Raw genomic sequence first — 18,578 nt, 5'->3', positions numbered from 1 at the left:
TGTCTCTCTCTCTGCCTGTCTCTCTCTCTCTGCCTGTCTCTCTCTCTGCCTGTCTCCCTCTCTGCCTGTCTCCCTCTCTGCCTGTCTCCCTCTCTGCCTGTCTCTCTCTCAGATGTGAAGCCATCTAACATCCTGGTTAACTCCCGTGGTGAGATCAAGCTGTGTGACTTTGGAGTGAGCGGTCAGCTCATCGACTCCATGGCCAACTCCTTTGTGGGAACCCGCTCCTACATGTCTGTAAGTTACTACAGTACTGTATCTAGCAGCTCCTACATGTGTTAGTTACTACAGTACTGTATCTAGCAGCTCCTACATGTGTTAGTTACTACAGTACTGTATCTAGCAGCTCCTATGTGTTAGTTACTACAGTACTGTATCTAGCAGCTCCTACATGTGCTGTATCTAGCAGCTCCTATGTGTGTTAGTTACTACAGTACTGTATCTAGCAGCTCCTACATGTCTGTTAGTTACTACAGTACTGTATCTAGCAGCTCCTACATGTGTTAGTTACTACAGTACTGTATCTAGCAGCTCCTACATGTGTTAGTTACTACAGTACTGTATCTAGCAGCTCCTACATGTCTGTTAGTTACTACAGTACTGTATCTAGCAGCTCCTACATGTGTTAGTTACTACAGTACTGTATCTAGCAGCTCCTACATGTGTTAGTTACTACAGTACTGTATCTAGCAGCTCCTACATGTGTTAGTTACTACAGTACTGTATCTAGCAGCTCCTACATGTGTTAGTTACTACAGTACTGTATCTAGCAGCTCCTACATGTGTTAGTTACTACAGTACTGTATCTAGCAGCTCCTACATGTGTTAGCTACTACAGTACTGTATCTAGCAGCTCCTACATGTATTAGCTACTACAGTACTGTATCTAGCAGCTCCTACATGTGTTAGTTACTACAGTACTGTATCTAGCAGCTCCTATGTGTTAGTTACTACAGTACTGTATCTAGCAGCTCCTACTACAGTACTGTATCTAGCAGCTCCTACATGTGTTAGTTACTACAGTACTGTATCTAGCAGCTCCTACATGTCTGTAAGTTACTACAGTACTGTATCTAGCAGCTCCTACATGTCTGTTAGTTACTACAGTACTGTATCTAGCAGCTCCTACATGTGTTAGTTACTACAGTACTGTATCTAGCAGCTCCTACATGTGTTAGTTACTACAGTAGCTGACCTATAGTTCTCTCCTGCTGCCCTCACACTCTGTCTGTCTCCTCAGCTACTGTTCAGATTTATTTATACCCTACATAGTAAAACTCAGCAAGAAAATAAACCTCCTCTCACTGCCAACTGCGTTTATTTTCAGCAAACTTAACATATGTAAACATTTGTTTGAGAATAGCAAGATTCAACAACTGAGACATAAACTGAACAAGTTCCACAGACATGTGACTAACAGAAATGGAATCATGTGTCCCTGAACAAAGGGGGGGTCAAAATCAAAAGTAACAGTCAGTATCTGGTGTGGCCACCAGCTGCATTAAGTACTGCAGTGCATCTCCTCCTCATGGACTGCACCAGATTTGCCTGTTTGTACTGTGAGATGTTACCCCACTCTTCCACCAAGGGACCTGCAAGATCCTGGACATTTCTGGGGGGAATGGCCCTAGCCCTCACCCTCCGGTCCAACAGGTCCCAGACGTGCTCAATGGGATTGACATCTGGGCTCTTCGCTGGCTATGGCACAACACTGACATTAATGTATTGCAGGAAATCACACACAGAACGAGCAGTGTGGCTGGTGGCATTGTCATGCTGGAGGGTCATGTCAGGGTGACTGCAGGAAGGGAACCACATGAGGGAGAAGGATGTCTTCCCTGTAATGCACAGCATTGGGATTGCCTGCAATGACAACAAGCTCGGTCCGATGATGCTGTGACACACCGCCCAGACCATGATGGACCCTCCACCTCCAAATCGATCCCGCTCCAGAGTACAGGCCTCGGTGTAACGCTCATTCCTTTGACGATAAACGCGTGTCCGACCATCACCCCTGGTGAGACAAAACCGCGACTCGTCAGTGAAGAGCACTTTTTGCCAGTCCTGCCTGGTCCAGCGACGGTGAGTTTGTGCCCATAGCTGACGTTGTTGCCGGTGATGTCTGGTGAGGACCTGCCTTACAACAGGCCTCAGTCCAGCCTCTCTCAGCCTATTGCGGACAGTCTGAGCACTGATGGAGGGATTGTGCGTTCCTGGTGTAACTCGGGCAGTTGTTGTTGCCATCCTGTACCTGTCACACAGGTGTGATGTTCGGATGTCCCGATCCTGTGCAGGTGTTACACGTGGTCTGCCACTGCGAGGACAATCAGCTGTCTGTCCTGTCTCCCTGTAGCGCTGTCTTAGGCATCTCACGGTACAGACATTGCAATTATTTGCCCTGGCCACATCTGCAGTCCTCATGCCTCCTAGCAGCATGCCTAAAGCATGTTGACACAGATGAGCAGGGAACCTGGGCATCTTTCTTTTGGTGTTTTTCAGAGTCAGTAGAAAGGTCTCTTTCGTGTCCTAAGTTTTCATAACTGTGACCTTAATTGCCTGTAAGCTGTTAGTGTCTTAACGACCGTTCCACAGGTGCATGTTCATTAATTGTTTATGGTTCATTGATCAAGCAATGGGAAACAGTGTTTAATTTTCTTTGAAAGACGGTCCTGATAAAGTGACGTTTCTTTTTTTTTGCTGAGTTTAAATAATGCAATAACTATAAATCGCTACAAATACCTAACAGAGTTCACAAGAACTACAAATAGCTTCAGATAGCTACCATAGTACACAAGAACTACAAATAGCTACAGATAGCTGCCATAGTACACAAGAACTACAAATAGCTGACATAGTACACAATAACTACAAATAGCTGCCATAGTACACAAGAACTACAAATAGCTGCCATAGTACACAAGAACTACAAATAGCTGCCATAGTACACAAGAACTACAAATAGCTACCATAGTACACAAGAACTACAAATAGCTACCATAGTACACAAGAACTACAAATAGCTACCATAGTACACAAGAACTACAAATAGCTACCATAGTACACAAGAACTACAAATAGCTGCCATAGTACACAATAACTACAAATAGCTGCCATAGTACACAAGAACTACAAATAGCTACCATAGTACACAAGAACTACAAATAGCTGCCATAGTACACAAGAACTACAAATAGCTGCCATAGTACACAAGAACTACAAATAGCTGCCATAGTACACAAGAACTACAAATAGCTACCATAGTACACAAGAACTACAAATAGCTACCATAGTACACAAGAACTACAAATAGCTACCATAGTACACAAGAACTACAAATAGCTGCCATAGTACACAAGAACTACAAATAGCTGCCATAGTACACAAGAACTACAAATAGCTACCATAGTACACAAGAACTACAAATAGCTACCATAGTACACAAGAACTACAAATAGCTACCATAGTACACAAGAACTACAAATAGCTACCATAGTACACAAGAACTACAAATAGCTACCATAGTACACAAGAACTACAAATAGCTGCCATAGTACACAAGAACTACAAATAGCTACCATAGTACACAAGAACTACAAATAGCTACCATAGTACACAAGAACTACAAATAGCTACCATAGTACACAAGAACTACAAATAGCTACCATAGTACACAAGAACTACAAATAGCTACCATAGTACACAAGAACTACAAATAGCTACCAGCTACCATAGTACACAAGAACTACAAATAGCTACCATAGTACACAAGAACTACAAATAGCTACCATAGTACACAAGAACTACAAATAGCTACCATAGTACACAAGAACTACAAATAGCTACCATAGTACACAAGAACTACAAATAGCTACCATAGTACACAAGAACTACAAATAGCTACCATAGTACACAAGAACTACAAATAGCTACCATAGTACACAAGAACTACAAATAGCTACCATAGTACACAAGAACTACAAATAGCTACCATAGTACACAAGAACTACAAATAGCTACCATAGTACACAAGAACTACAAATAGCTACCATAGTACACAAGAACTACAAATAGCTGCCATAGTACACAAGAACTACAAATAGCTAGTCAAAATGGGGATCCTGTGGGGTTGTGTGCAGGGAAGCCATTTTACAGAATGAATTAGGCTTTAGGAGGACAGGCCTGGTCCTTAGGGACTCCTTAATCAACTCATCATCAAACTGTATTTTTATAGTTATTATTTGTAACGCTACGTCCAAAACCAAAACAAGAAACACTGACTTCTGGCAGTTTAGTTTTACATCTGAAGAGTTATTCTTTAATTTCTGTTTACTGTCTGGAATATATTGATGTATTTGTTGCTTGAAAAGCATTCAGGCAGTGTATCACTGTATTCACCAGAGCCCTTTGCACTATTTTGGCTCTTATCATTCATCCTGTCTCTCTATCTCTCCCCCCCCCCCCATCTCCCCCCCCCAGCCGGAGCGTCTACAGGGAACTCACTACTCTGTCCAGTCTGATATCTGGAGTATGGGTCTCTCTCTGGTTGAGATGGCTGTCGGACGCTTTCCAATCCCTCCTCCCGACGCCCGCGAACTGGAAATTATCTTTGGGTTCCCGGTGGAAGGGGACGCCTGTTCTAGTGACACCACCTCTCCCAAGCCCATACCCCCCGGACAGCCAGGCAGCTGTGAGTGTCTGGGCTCTGGTCTAAAGTAGTGCACTATATAGGGAATAGGGTTCCATAGGGCTCTGGTCTAAAGTAGTGCACTATATATAGGGTTCCATAGGGCTCTGGTCTAAAGTAGTGCACTATATATAGGGTTCCATAGGGCTCTGGTCTAAAGTAGTGCACTATATAGGGAATAGGGTTCCAAAGGGTACTAACTACTTTAATGATTTTTTTTCATTGGCAAGATTAGCAAACTTTAGGCATGACATGCAAGCAACAAACCCTGACACTACACATCCAAGTATATCTGACTAAATTATGAAAGAAATGTGTAAAGATAACAAGGCTATATACACGTGGAGCGATATACAGGGAGTACCAGTACCAAGTCAATGTGCAGGGGTACGAGATACTTGAGGCGTACATGTACATACGGGGAGGGATAAAGTAACTAGGCAACAGGATAGATAATTATCAGTAGCAGCAGCGTATGTGATGAGTCAGAAGAGTTAGTGCAACAACAAAGGGGGGGGGGTCAATGTAGATATTTAAATAGTTAACCAAATAGCTACCGGACTAACTATTCAGCATTGTTATGGCTTGGGTGTAGAAGCTGTTCAGGGTCCTGTTGGTTCCAGACTTGGTGCACTGGTACCGCTTGCTGTACGGAAGCAGAGAGAACAGTCTATGATTTGGGTGGCTGGAGTCTTTTACAAATAATTTTATGGCTCTGACACCACCTGGTATAGAGGTCCTGGAGCGTGGCCTCAATGACGTCCTGGGCCGTACGCACTACCCTCTGTAGAGCCAAGCAGTTGCCATACCAAGCAGTGATGCAGCCAGTCAGGATGCTCTCGATGGTGTAACTTTTTGAAGGCCCAGGTCAAATCTTTTCAGCCTCCCGGGGGAGTTTCTTCGTGCCTTCTTCACAACTGTGTTGGTGTGTGTGGACCATGATAATTCCTTAGTGATGTGGACACCGAGAAACTTGAAGCTCTCGAACCTGCTTTGTGGATGGGGGATGGGGGCATGCTCGGGCTTTCCGTTTCCACGATCCCTATAGGCTGTCTCGTCGTCGTCGGTGATCAGGCCTACCACCGTCATGTCTGTCGGAAAAATTAATGATGGTGTTGGTGTCGTGCGTGGCCACGCAGTCGGGTGAACAGGGACTCGGCCCCTGACCAATGACTGTACAGGAGGGGACTAGGCCCCTGACCAATGACTGTACAGGCACCACAGGGTTGACCAATGACTGTACAGGAGGGGACTAAGCACGCACTCCTGATGGGCCCCCACGTTGAGGGTCAGTGTGTTGTTGCCTCCTCTCACCACTTGAGGGTGGCCTGTCAGAAAGCCCCAGGGTCCTGAGCTTAGTGATGAGCTTGAAGGGTAATATGGTGTTGAACGCTGAGCTGTAATCGATTAACAACTTTTTAACATAGGTGTTCCTCCTGTCCAGGTGGGAGAGGGCAGTGTGGAGTTCAATAGAGATTGCGTCATCTGTGGATCTGTTGGGGCGGTATGAGGATTAGAGTGGGTTCAGAGTGTCTGGGATGATGGTGTTGGTGTGAGCAACGATCAGCCCTTTCAAAGCATTTCATGGCTACAGATGTGAGTACTACAGGACGATAATAATTTAGACAGGTTACTTTGGCGTTCTTAGGCACAGCGACTGCTTGGGCGATCTGCTTGAAACATGTAGGTATTACAGATTGGGTCAGAGAGAGGTTGAAAATGTCAGTGAAGTACGCGTCCTGATAATCCCTGTGGCCTTGTGAATGTTGACCTGTTTAAAGGTCTTACTCACATCGGCAACAGAGAGCGTGATCACACAGTCATCCGGGAACAGCTGGTGCTCTCATTCATTGTTCAGTGTTGCTTGCCTCCAGCGAGCATAGAAGGCATTTACCTTGTCTGGTAGGCTCGCGTCACTGGGCAGCTCGCAGCTTGGTTTACCTTTGTAGACCGTGGTAGTTTGCAAGCCCTGCCAGATCCGACAAGCATCAGAGCTGGTGTAGTAGTATTCAATCTTATTCCTGTATTGACGCTTTTCTTGTTTATTGGCTCGTCTGAGGTTGTGGTGGGATTTCTTATAAGCTTCTGGGTTAGAGTCTCTCTCATTGCTAGCTACCATGACAAAGAACAAAGCCGACGGGAGTACCGTTGAGGACAGTGGTGTCTCTCTATCACACGTGAAGGATCTTTTAAACAAACAAAAAGAGACCTATAAGCAGTTGTTACAACAACAAGAAAATAGTTTCAAGTGTTTTGTCCAAATACTCATGGATTCGACTAATAAAAGAATGGACGACCTGACCAGAGAGGTCCAGGACCTGAAGAACAGTTTGCCGTTCTCCCAGGGTCTGCTCGACGAGTTGAAACAGGAGAACGGCAAGATGACAGCAATCTGTAAGTCATTGAGAGACTTATCCCAGCCATGAAAGCTGCCAGAGCATGTGGGGACTTTGCTTACATCCGCTACGACAGGCTCATTGTCCACCCTCCCTCCCAGAAGCCTGGAAGGAATGAGAGAGCCAAGCCTATGGGTTCAGAGCCTCAACCCCGCAGCGCGCACACACACACACACACACACACACACACACACACACACACACACACACACACACACACACACACACACACCAACTGATTCCTGGGCTGCTAAATGTGTTATTTTCTCTTGCTTTGTTTCCTCTTTCCATATTATGTCTCTGATCAGCTCCCCAGGAAAGGGCTGAAAACAGCCCATATTAATATATGATGCCTTAGAAATAAAGGTTCACGAAATCAATAACTTGCTAACATCAGATAATATTGATGCATTTATGACATTGCTTCTTCCAATGATTGATAAACATGAAACTGACGGTTGAACGGTATGGTTGAACAGTATGGTTGAACGGTATGGTTGAACGGTACGGTTGAACGGTACGGTTGAACGGTACGGTTGAACGGTACGGTTGAACGGTACGGTTGAACGGTACGGTTGAACGGTACGGTTGAACGGTACGGTTGAACGGTACGGTTGAAACGGTACGGTTGAACATGTTTGGTTGAACATGTTTGGTTGAACGGTACGGTTGAACGGTACGGTTGAACGGTACGGTTGAACGGTACGGTTGAACGGTACGGTTGAACGGTACGGTTGAACGGTACGGTTGAAACGGTACGGTTGAAACGGTTGAAAGAGATGGAGGCTAAAGGAGTGGCTAATAAGTCCGGCTGCACATCTGACTGGCAGACTTTACTGCAAATTGAGAAATTATGTGACTGAACTCAACAACAAAAAAGAAGAAGAAACTATATTATGAAGCCAAGATCAATGATATAAAGAACAATGGAAAAAAAAACACTTTGGAGTTAAAATGAAATTATGGGCAGAAACACATTCAACTCCATCTTTTATCCAATCAGATGGCTTATTGACTCTATAGCCACTCCTATCTGTCATATATTTAATCTGAGTCCAGAGGAAAGTCTTTGTCCTCAGGCCTGGAGGGAAGCCAAAGTCATTCCACTACCCTAGAGTGGTAAAGCGGCCTTTACTGGTTCTAACAGCAGACCTATCAAACTGTTGGAAAAAATTGTTTGACCAAATACAATGCTATTTCTCTGTAAACAAATTAACGACAGACTTTCAGCATGCTTATAGAGCAGGGCACTCAACATGTACTGCACTGACACAAATGACTGATGATTGGTTGAAAGAAATTGATAATAACAAAATTGTGGGAGCTGTACTGTTAGATTTCAGTGCCTCAGTGCTGCCTTTGATATTGTTTACCATAATCTGTTGTTGAAAAAACTTAAGTGCTATGGCTTTTCAACCTCTGCCATGTTGTGGATTCAGAGCTATCTATCTAATTGAACTCAAAGGGTTTTCTTTAATGGAAGCGTCTCTAATGTCAAACATGTAAAGTGTGGTGTACCGCAGGGCAGCTCTGTAGGCCCTCTACTCTTTTCTATTTTTACCAATAACCTGCCACTGGCATTAAACAAAGCAGGTGCGTCCATGTATGCTGATGATTCAACCATATACCCATCAGCAACCACAGCTAATGAAGTCACTGAAACCCTTAACAAAGAGTTGCAGTCTGTTTTGGAATGGGTGGCCAGTAATACACTGGTCCTGAACATCTCTAAAACTAAGAACTTTGTATTTGGTACAAATCATTCCTTAAGTTCTAGACCTCAGCTGAATCTGGTAATGAATGGTGTGGCTGTTAAACAAGTTGAAGAGACTAAATTACTTGGTGTTATCTTAGATTGTAAACATGGTCAAAACATATAGATTCAAAGTTTGTAAAGATGGGGAAAGGTCTGTCTGTAATAAAGAGATGCTCTGCTTTTTTGACACCACACTCCAAAAAGCAAGTCCTGTAGGCTCTAGTTTTATCTCATCTTGATTATTGTCCAGCCGTGTGGTCCAGTGCTGCAAGGACCTAGTTAAACGGCAGCTGGTCCAGAACAGAACGGTATGTTTTGCTCTTCATTGTAATCAGAGAGCTGATATTAACACTATGTTGCCAGTCTCTCTTGGCTCAGAGTTGAGGAAAGACTGACTGCATCACTTCTTCTTTTTATAAGAAATATTGTGTTGAATATTCCAAATTGTTTGCATAGTCAACTTACACACAGCTCTGACACACACACTTACCCCACCAGACATGCCACCAGGGGTCTTTTCATAGTCCCCAAATCCAGAACTAATTCAAGAAAGTGTACAGTATTATATAGAGCCATTATTGCATGGAACTTCCTTCCATCTCATATTGCTCAAATAAACAGCAAACCTGGTTTCAGAAAACAGATAAAGCAACACCTCACGGCACAACGCCTCTCACCTATTGGACCTAGATAGTTTGTGTGTATTCGTATTGATATGTAGGCTACGTGTACCTTTTCAAAAACATGTATGTAGTTCTGTCCTTGAGCTGTTCTTGTCTAATCATGTTCTGTATTATGTTTCGTGTTCTGTGTTCTGTGTTCTGTGTGGACCCCAGAAAGAGTAGCTGTTTCTTTTGCAACAGCTAATGGGGATCCATAATAAAATACCAAATACCAAATATGATTCTGGGGAAGTAGATGAATTACTAAAACTCCTGGCGTATCCCTTTAACATTAGAGCTTGGACACCAGCTGTTTTTAACCCCTCATCTTACCTGCCGTCCTATCTTGACAATGCATGGGCTCCCGAGTGCTACCATGCAAGAGGTGTCACTGCAGTCCCTGGTTCGAATCCGGGCTGTATCACATCCGGCCGTGATTGGGAGTGCCACAGGGCGGTGCACAATTGGCCCAGTGTCGTCTGGGTGTGACCGGGTTAGGCCGTCATTGTAAATAAGAATTTGTTTCTTAAACTGACTTGCCAAGTTAAAATAAAGGTTAAATAAAAATACAAAATGGAAAAGCCAGCGAGGTTTATATTATCCATGTCCTCGCCACTACTCTGTGAAAAGATATTACAGTTCTTCAGGTCTGGAACGGAGCTCGATCAGTTTTTTTTCTCTCTCTATTGATTGTATGTTCACCAAACAAAACAGGAAGGCGACGATGATCTAGATGCTTGCAGACGTAGTCTAATCATGATGCTGCCTCGCTTGCTCCTGCTCTTTCACCTCTGCTTCCTCTTTCGAGTTCTTGGGATCAGGTCCGGGGTAGAAGCATAAGATCCAGATCTGCCGACTCGTTGAAGTTTAAATCTTCATCCAAATCGAGGTTAGTGGTCATTGTTCTGATGTCAAGAAGCTTTTTTCTCCCACAGTCATAGCAAATTACGGCGGAAACATTATGTACAAAAATTGTTAAGATCAGCAACAAAAAAACAACACAAAATAGAGCTAGTCAGGAGTCTGTAAAATGGCAGCTATCCACTGCAGTGGCACCTCGTCATCTTGTCTGGGTCAGGAGTCTGTAAAATGGCAGCTATCCACTGCAGTGGCACCTCGTCATCTTGTCTGGGTCAGGAGTCTGTAAAATGGCAGCTCTCCACTGCAGTGGCACCTCGTCATCTTGTCTGGGTCAGGAGTCTGTAAAATGGCAGCTCTCCACTCGCAGTGGCACCTCGTCATCTTGTCTGGGTCAGGAGTCTGTAAAATGGCAGCTATCCACTGCAGTGGCACCTCGTCATCTTGTCTGGGTCAGGAGTCTGTAAAATGGCAGCTATCCACTGCAGTGGCACCTCGTCATCTTGTCTGGGTCAGGAGTCTGTAAAATGACAGCTATCCACTGCAGTGGCACCTCGTCATCTTGTCTGGGTCAGGAGTCTGTAAAATGGCAGCTATCCACTGCAGGGGCACCTCGTCATCTTGTCTGGGCCAGGAGTCTGTAAAATGGCAGCTATCCACTCGCAGGGGCACCTCGTCATCTTGTCTGGGCCAGGAGTCTGTAAAATGGCAGCTATCCACTGCAGTGGCACCTCGTCATCTTGTCTGGGTCAGGAGTCTGTAAAATGGCAGCTCTCCACTCGCAGTGGCACCTCGTCATCTTGTCTGGGTCAGGAGTCTGTAAAATGGCAGCTATCCACTCGCAGTGGCACCTCGTCATCTTGTCTGGGTCAGGAGTCTGTAAAATGGCAGCTATCCACTGCAGTGGCACCTCGTCATCTTGTCTGGGTCAGGAGTCTGTAAAATGGCAGCTCTCCACTCGCAGTGGCACCTCGTCATCTTGTCTGGGTCAGGAGTCTGTAAAATGGCAGCTATCCACTCGCAGTGGCACCTCGTCATCTTGTCTGGGTCAGGAGTCTGTAAAATGGCAGCTCTCCACTCGCAGTGGCACCTCGTCATCTTGTCTGGGTCAGGAGTCTGTAAAATGGTAGCTATCCACTGCAGTGGCACCTCGTCATCTTGTCTGGGTCATGATTCTGTAAAATGGCAGCTATCCACTGCAGTGGCACCTCGTCATCTTGTCTGGGTCAGGAGTCTGTAAAATGGCAGCTCTCCACTCGCAGTGGCACCTCGTCATCTTGTCTGGGTCAGGAGTCTGTAAAATGGCAGCTCTCCACTCGCAGTGGCACCTCGTCATCTTGTCTGGGTCAGGAGTCTGTAAAATGGCAGCTATCCACTGCAGTGGCACCTCGTCATCTTGTCTGGGTCAGGAGTCTGTAAAATGGCAGCTCTCCACTCGCAGTGGCACCTCGTCATCTTGTCTGGGTCAGGAGTCTGTAAAATGGCAGCTATCCACTCGCAGGGGCACCTCGTCATCTTGTCTGGGTCAGGAGTCTGTAAAATGGCAGCTATCCACTGCAGTGGCACCTCGTCATCTTGTCTGGGTCAGGAGTCTGTAAAATGGCAGCTATACACTGCAGTGGCACCTCGTCATCTTGTCTGGGTCAGGAGTCTGTAAAATGGCAGCTATCCACTGCAGTGGCACCTCGTCATCTTGTCTGGGTCAGGAGTCTGTAAAATGGCAGCTATCCACTCGCAGTGGCACCTCGTCATCTTGTCTGGGTCAGGAGTCTGTAAAATGGCAGCTATCCACTGCAGTGGCACCTCGTCATCTTGTCTGGGTCAGGAGTCTGTAAAATGGCAGCTATCCACTGCAGTGGCACCTCGTCATCTTGTCTGGGTCAGGAGTCTGTAAAATGGCAGCTATCCACTGCAGTGGCACCTCGTCATCTTGTCTGGGTCAGGAGTCTGTAAAATGGCAGCTATACACTGCAGTGGCACCTCGTCATCTTGTCTGGGTCAGGAGTCTGTAAAATGGCAGCTATCCACTGCAGTGGCACCTCGTCATCTTGTCTGGGTCAGGAGTCTGTAAAATGGCAGCTATCCACTCGCAGTGGCACCTCGTCATCTTGTCTGGGTCAGGAGTCTGTAAAATGGCAGCTATCCACTGCAGTGGCACCTCGTCATCTTGTCTGGGTCATGATTCTGTAAAATGGCAGCTATCCACTGCAGTGGCACCTCGTCATCTTGTCTGGGTCAGGAGTCTGTAAAATGGCAGCTATCCACTGCAGTGGCACCTCGTCATCTTGTCTGGGTCAGGAGTCTGTAAAATGGCAGCTATCCACTGCAGTGGCACCTCGTCATCTTGTCTGGGTCAGGAGTCTGTAAAATGGCAGCTATCCACTGCAGTGGCACCTCGTCATCTTGTCTGGGTCAGGAGTCTGTAAAATGGCAGCTCTCCACTGCAGTGGCACCTCGTCATCTTGTCTGGGTCAGGAGTCTGTAAAATGGCAGCTATCCACTGCAGTGGCACCTCGTCATCTTGTCTGGGTCAGGAGTCTGTAAAATGGCAGCTCTCCACTGCAGTGGCACCTCGTCATCTTGTCTGGGTCAGGAGTCTGTTAAATGGCAGCTATCTAATGCAGAGGCACCTCGTCATCTTGTCTGGGTCAGGAGTCTGTAAAATGGCAGCTATCCACTCGCAGTGGCACCTCGTCATCTTGTCTGGGTCAGGAGTCTGTAAAATGGCAGCTCTCCACTCGCAGTGGCACCTCGTCATCTTGTCTGGGTCAGGAGTCTGTAAAATGGCAGCTCTCCACTCGCAGTGGCACCTCGTCATCTTGTCTGGGTCAGGAGTCTGTAAAATGGCAGCTCTCCACTCGCAGAGGCACCTCGTCATCTTGTCTGGGTCAGGAGTCTGTAAAATGGCAGCTATCCACTGCAGGGGCACCTCGTCATCTTGTCTGGGTCAGGAGTCTGTATAATGGCAGCTCTCCACTGCAGTGGCACCTCGTCATCTTGTCTGGGTCAGGAGTCTGTATAATGGCAGCTATCCACTGCAGTGGCACCTCGTCATCTTGTCTGGGTCAGGAGTCTGTAAAATGGCAGCTCTCCACTGCAGTGGCACCTCGTCATCTTGTCTGGGTCAGGAGTCTGTATAATGGCAGCTATCCACTGCAGTGGCACCTCGTCATCTTGTCTGGGTCAGGAGTCTGTAAAATGGCAGCTCTCCACTGCAGTGGCACCTCGTCATCTTGTCTGGGTCAGGAGTCTGTAAAATGGCAGCTCTCCACTGCAGTGGCACCTCGTCATCTTGTCTGGGTCAGGAGTCTGTATAATGGCAGCTATCCACTGCAGTGGCACCTCGTCATCTTGTCTGGGTCAGGAGTCTGTAAAATGGCAGCTCTCCACTGCAGTGGCACCTCGTCATCTTGTCTGGGTCAGGAGTCTGTATAATGGCAGCTATCCACTGCAGTGGCACCTCGTCATCTTGTCTGGGTCAGGAGTCTGTAAAATGGCAGCTCTCCACTGCAGTGGCACCTCGTCATCTTGTCTGGGTCAGGAGTCTGTAAAATGGCAGCTATCCACTGCAGTGGCACCTCGTCATCTTGTCTGGGCCAGGAGTCTGTAAAATGGCAGCTATACACTGCAGTGGCACCTCGTCATCTTGTCTGGGTCAGGAGTCTGTAAAATGGCAGCTATCCACTGCAGTGGCACCTCGTCATCTTGTCTGGGTCAGGAGTCTGTAAAATGGCAGCTATCCACTGCAGTGGCACCTCGTCATCTTGTCTGGGTCAGGAGTCTGTAAAATGGCAGCTATCCACTGCAGTGGCACCTCGTCATCTTGTCTGGGTCAGGAATCTGTAAAATGGCAGCTATCCACTCGCAGTGGCACCTCGTCATCTTGTCTGGGTCAGGAGTCTGTAAAATGGCAGCTATCCACTGCAGTGGCACCTCGTCATCTTGTCTGGGTCAGGAGTCTGTAAAATGGCAGCTATACACTGCAGTGGCACCTCGTCATCTTGTCTGGGTCAGGAGTCTGTAAAATGGCAGCTATCCACTGCAGTGGCACCTCGTCATCTTGTCTGGGCCAGGAGTCTGTAAAATGGCAGCTCTCCACTCGCAGTGGCACCTCGTCATCTTGTCTGGGTCAGGAGTCTGTAAAATGGCAGCTATCCACTGCAGTGGCACCTCGTCATCTTGTCTGGGTCAGGAGTCTGTAAAATGGCAGCTATCCACTCGCAGTGGCACCTCGTCATCTTGTCTGGGTCAGGAGTCTGTAAAATGGCAGCTCTCCACTGCAGTGGCACCTCGTCATCTTGTCTGGGCCAGGAGTCTGTAAAATGGCAGCTCTCCACTGCAGTGGCACCTCGTCATCTTGTCTGGGTCAGGAGTCTGTAAAATGGCAGCTATACACTGCAGTGGCACCTCGTCATCTTGTCTGGGTCAGGAGTCTGTAAAATGGCAGCTATCCACTGCAGTGGCACCTCGTCATCTTGTCTGGGTCAGGAGTCTGTTAAATGGCAGCTATCTAATGCAGAGGCACCTCGTCATCTTGTCTGGGTCAGGAGTCTGTATAATGGCAGCTATCCACTGCAGTGGCACCTCGTCATCTTGTCTGGGTCAGGAGTCTGTAAATTGACAGCTCTCCACTCGCAGTGGCACCTCGTCATCTTGTCAGGAAATCCCAGGAAAAACTATAGGCTGCAAAGCGATAGGACATATATTTAAACTAGGCCTAAATAGCACTGGTCAAGAGTTTGTAAGATGGGAGAGAAGGAGGCTTGATGTAGATAATTGCTGATTGTAAAAACAGGACAACAGCATAGGCCAAATTAAGACACGGGGAAAGTTGAGGAGAGAAAGTGAGGTTTGTGTTATGACTTTTGGCCGGTTATGATAACATTGCTGCACCGATGCATTGAAAATAGTTGCACAGGACAGACAGAGACATGAGCACAGAAGGAAAAGAGGACCCAAAGGAATTGAAAACCATCTCAGAAAAATGAGAATCACTTGCAAACCACTGGAGCAACGAGGCAATGCTGTAAAAGATGTGCAGGCTAAACAGCGTTTGTTATTGAATTGCTACATTTTAAATATGAGTTTCTATATTATTTTTCATTACATGTACATTGAAGTATTATTTGCAGCGAGGTAAAGAGGAAGTCCAATCCGTTTCTGGACAGTTTTATCTCTTCATTCAAAGACTCTAATCATGGCCACTCTTACTGACAGTTGTGGCTGCTTTGCGTGATGTATTGTTGTCTCGACCTTCTTACCCTTTGTGCTGTTGCCTGTGCCCAATAATGTTTGTACCATGTTTTGCGCTGCTACCATGTTTTGAGCTGTTACCATGTTGTTGTCATGTTGTGTTTCTACCATGCTGTGTTGTCATGTGTTCCTGCCTTGCTATGTTGTTGTCTTACGTCTCTTTGTGTAGTGTTGTGGTGTTTCTCTTGCCATGATGTGTGTTTTGTCCTATATTTTTATTTTATTTTTAATCCAAGGCCCCTGTCCCCACAGGAGAGGCCTTCTGGTAGGCCGTCATTGTAAAGAAGAATTTGTTCTTTAACTGACTTGCCTAGTTAAATAAAGGTCAAATAAAATCAAATAAAAATCACTTCCGTTGTTAGACTGTGCCCATAGCATTTTGTTTGTGAAAAATGAGGTGGATTGTAAGTGTTCTTAGGTTAAATTTGTGTAGTTCAGTCCTTGTGCTGTTCTTGTCTATTGATGTTCTGTATCATGTTTCGTGTTCTGTGTGGAATCCCAAGAAAAGTAGCTGCTGCTTCAACAACAGCTAATGGGGGATCCTAATAAAATATTAAATAGCATAATGCTTATCTATACAATCCTCTCAGATCTCTGGGCCCATATTCAAAAAACCTTTCAGAGTAGAAGTGCTGATATAGGATACATGTTTTCCTTTTGATCATAATGAATAGAATTACATAAACAAGGAGGACCTGATCCAGGATCAGCACTCTGAGATACTTTGTGGATAAGGGATCCAGATCTCAGGTCTGCACTCATTAATCTCCTGTGTGTCATTACAGGTTATACTGATAACAATCTGAGTAGCCGGGCCAACTAGGCTGACTTATTGAGAGTTAACCCTCAGCCCTGTTTCTGTCTTCCCTCAGCCTGTGGGCCAGACAGCAGAGCTGACTTATTGAGAGTTAACCCTCAGCCTGTGGGCTAGACAGCAGACCTGACGTATTGAGAGTTAACCCTCAGCCTGTGGGCCAGACAGCAGACCTGACTTATTGAGAGTTAACCCTCAGCCCTGTTTCTGTCTTCCCTCAGCCTGTGGGCCAGACAGCAGACCTGACTTATTGAGAGTTAACCCTCAGCCTGTGGGCCAGACAGCAGACCTGACTTATTGAGAGTTAACCCTCAGCCCTGTTTCTGTCTTCCCTCAGCCTGTGGGCCAGACAGCAGACCTGACTTATTGAGAGTTAACCCTCAGCCTGTGGGCCAGACAGCAGACCTGACTTATTGAGAGTTAACCCTCAGCCTGTGGGCCAGACAGCAGACCTGACTTATTGAGAGTTAACCCTCAGCCTGTGGGCCAGACAGCAGACCTGACTTATTGAGAGTTAACCCTCAGCCCTGTTTCTGTCTTCCCTCAGCCTGTGGGCCAGACTGCAGACCTATGGCTATCTTTGAACTGCTGGACTACATAGTTAATGAGGTGAGTAAAGACTGTTACCATCGGGGTTTGGGGTCCATTTGAGTTTAATAAGGCAGTCAATTCAGCAAGTAATTTGAATATTAAAAAAATTGAAATCTACAATAAATGTTTAAAAAAAAATAAAAAAATGTGCTTCTATTTTTCAGTTTATTCGAAAGTCATATAAATCCTAGTTACAATATCATAGACCGTTTCTGCTGTAAGGTAGACCCTGCCTTCATTGCCATGTTGATTGGGATGGTGGTATACTGAACTGTGAATGCATTACACGAATGACTGCCTGAAAGCCTGCATGTCCCGAGTGGAATTTCTTCAGGGCTGAATCGTTTTATATATCCTCTCCATCCATCTCCTCTGTGATGCGATTGGACCATGTTGTTGTTGTTTTCCCAGCCTCCTCCTAAGCTGCCTGGTATTTTCGGCGTTGAATTTCAAGACTTTGTGAATAAATGGTAAGTAATTAAAACCAAAAGCGACTACTTAAAGTTGAGTAAAACACAGTGGACCTTCGTGTTGTCGCAGCTCCGAAGGCAATGAATCCACTTCAGTTCAGACGTCAGCATTCAACATTGACAACGCTGCCACCTAGTGGTACGTGTGTGTGGTCGCAATGGCACGGAGTCAGTACTTTGAGTACACTCACAGACGATCCATTATATTGGCCAGATACTCTAGTGGCAGCTCTAACAATGAACAGAAAAGTCTTTGACAATGGAAGGCAGTCGGGAAGAAGGACTATTCTAGACAATCAGAGGGCATATTCGCGTGTTAACAACAGGCACAACTCCCATTATATAAAAAAGTGTTTTTTTCCTCTCTCCAAGTTTCCGGGGTGTCACGTGTCCTACTTATATCCGTATACTGGAAACAACCTAATCATTACAAAACTTCTATTGATCCAATAAGCTACACGTGGTATACCAGAGAGGGATAAACTGGGCCCAAAATCTGCCTTCTCCAGCAGGTTGCGTTTTTGGTTTGTTTTTCTTCACTCGCCAAGCGAGGAGTTTTTGTAAAGAGGTGAATAAAGGAATGTCGAATTTGGTTAACAAACAAATAAAATGTCTTATTTGGTACGTGTAGCTCATTTGATCAAATATACGTTTCATAATGCCTAGGTTGTTACGAGTGTACAAGTAGGACACGTGACATACCGGCAACTTTGATTTAAAAAAAAACTATGGCAGCTTTCAAAACACTTCAAAGACAAACCCCTATCCCGTCAGCCCTCAAATGAAGTGGACACTTCTGACGACGTATCAAGTTGACGCTTGCAGGGCAACGGGCGCGGGAGGAAGGAGTGATTTTTTTTAAATGGACCGCCCTTGACCGGAAATCCGTCACTCGTTTTCAGTCACCAATAGCTTTATATGCGCGACAGTCAATTATGAGTGCATGTCTACTTATATTAACTATATAATTATTAATATACTAGCCTGCCTAGATACTTCTGAAGAGGGAACATTTTGTATTTCTACAATTAGCAGAAGCTAACTAAACAAAAACATAATTATTTTTATGAGACGTGTTTGTTAGTAGCGCAATT

General features: G+C 45.7%; 1 protein-coding gene across 1 annotated transcript in view; it reads left to right on the top strand.

Moving 5' to 3' along the window:
- map2k1 (mitogen-activated protein kinase kinase 1) overlaps nucleotides 1–18,578 on the top strand; it is a 77,326-nt gene that overhangs the window by 46,768 nt on the left and 11,980 nt on the right. Inside the window, exons 6-9 of the mRNA XM_064990206.1 lie at nucleotides 113–237; nucleotides 4,477–4,687; nucleotides 16,971–17,032; nucleotides 17,426–17,484. Coding sequence (XP_064846278.1) covers nucleotides 113–237; nucleotides 4,477–4,687; nucleotides 16,971–17,032; nucleotides 17,426–17,484 — 457 coding nt within the window. The remainder of the gene's footprint in view (nucleotides 1–112; nucleotides 238–4,476; nucleotides 4,688–16,970; nucleotides 17,033–17,425; nucleotides 17,485–18,578) is intronic.

Source organism: Oncorhynchus masou, chromosome 15 (genome assembly GCF_036934945.1).
Source record: "Oncorhynchus masou masou isolate Uvic2021 chromosome 15, UVic_Omas_1.1, whole genome shotgun sequence".
Lineage (NCBI taxonomy): Eukaryota > Metazoa > Chordata > Actinopteri > Salmoniformes > Salmonidae > Oncorhynchus > Oncorhynchus masou.
The sequence above is the reverse complement of the archived record's forward strand: the minus strand, read 5'-3'. Positions and strand labels throughout refer to the sequence as shown.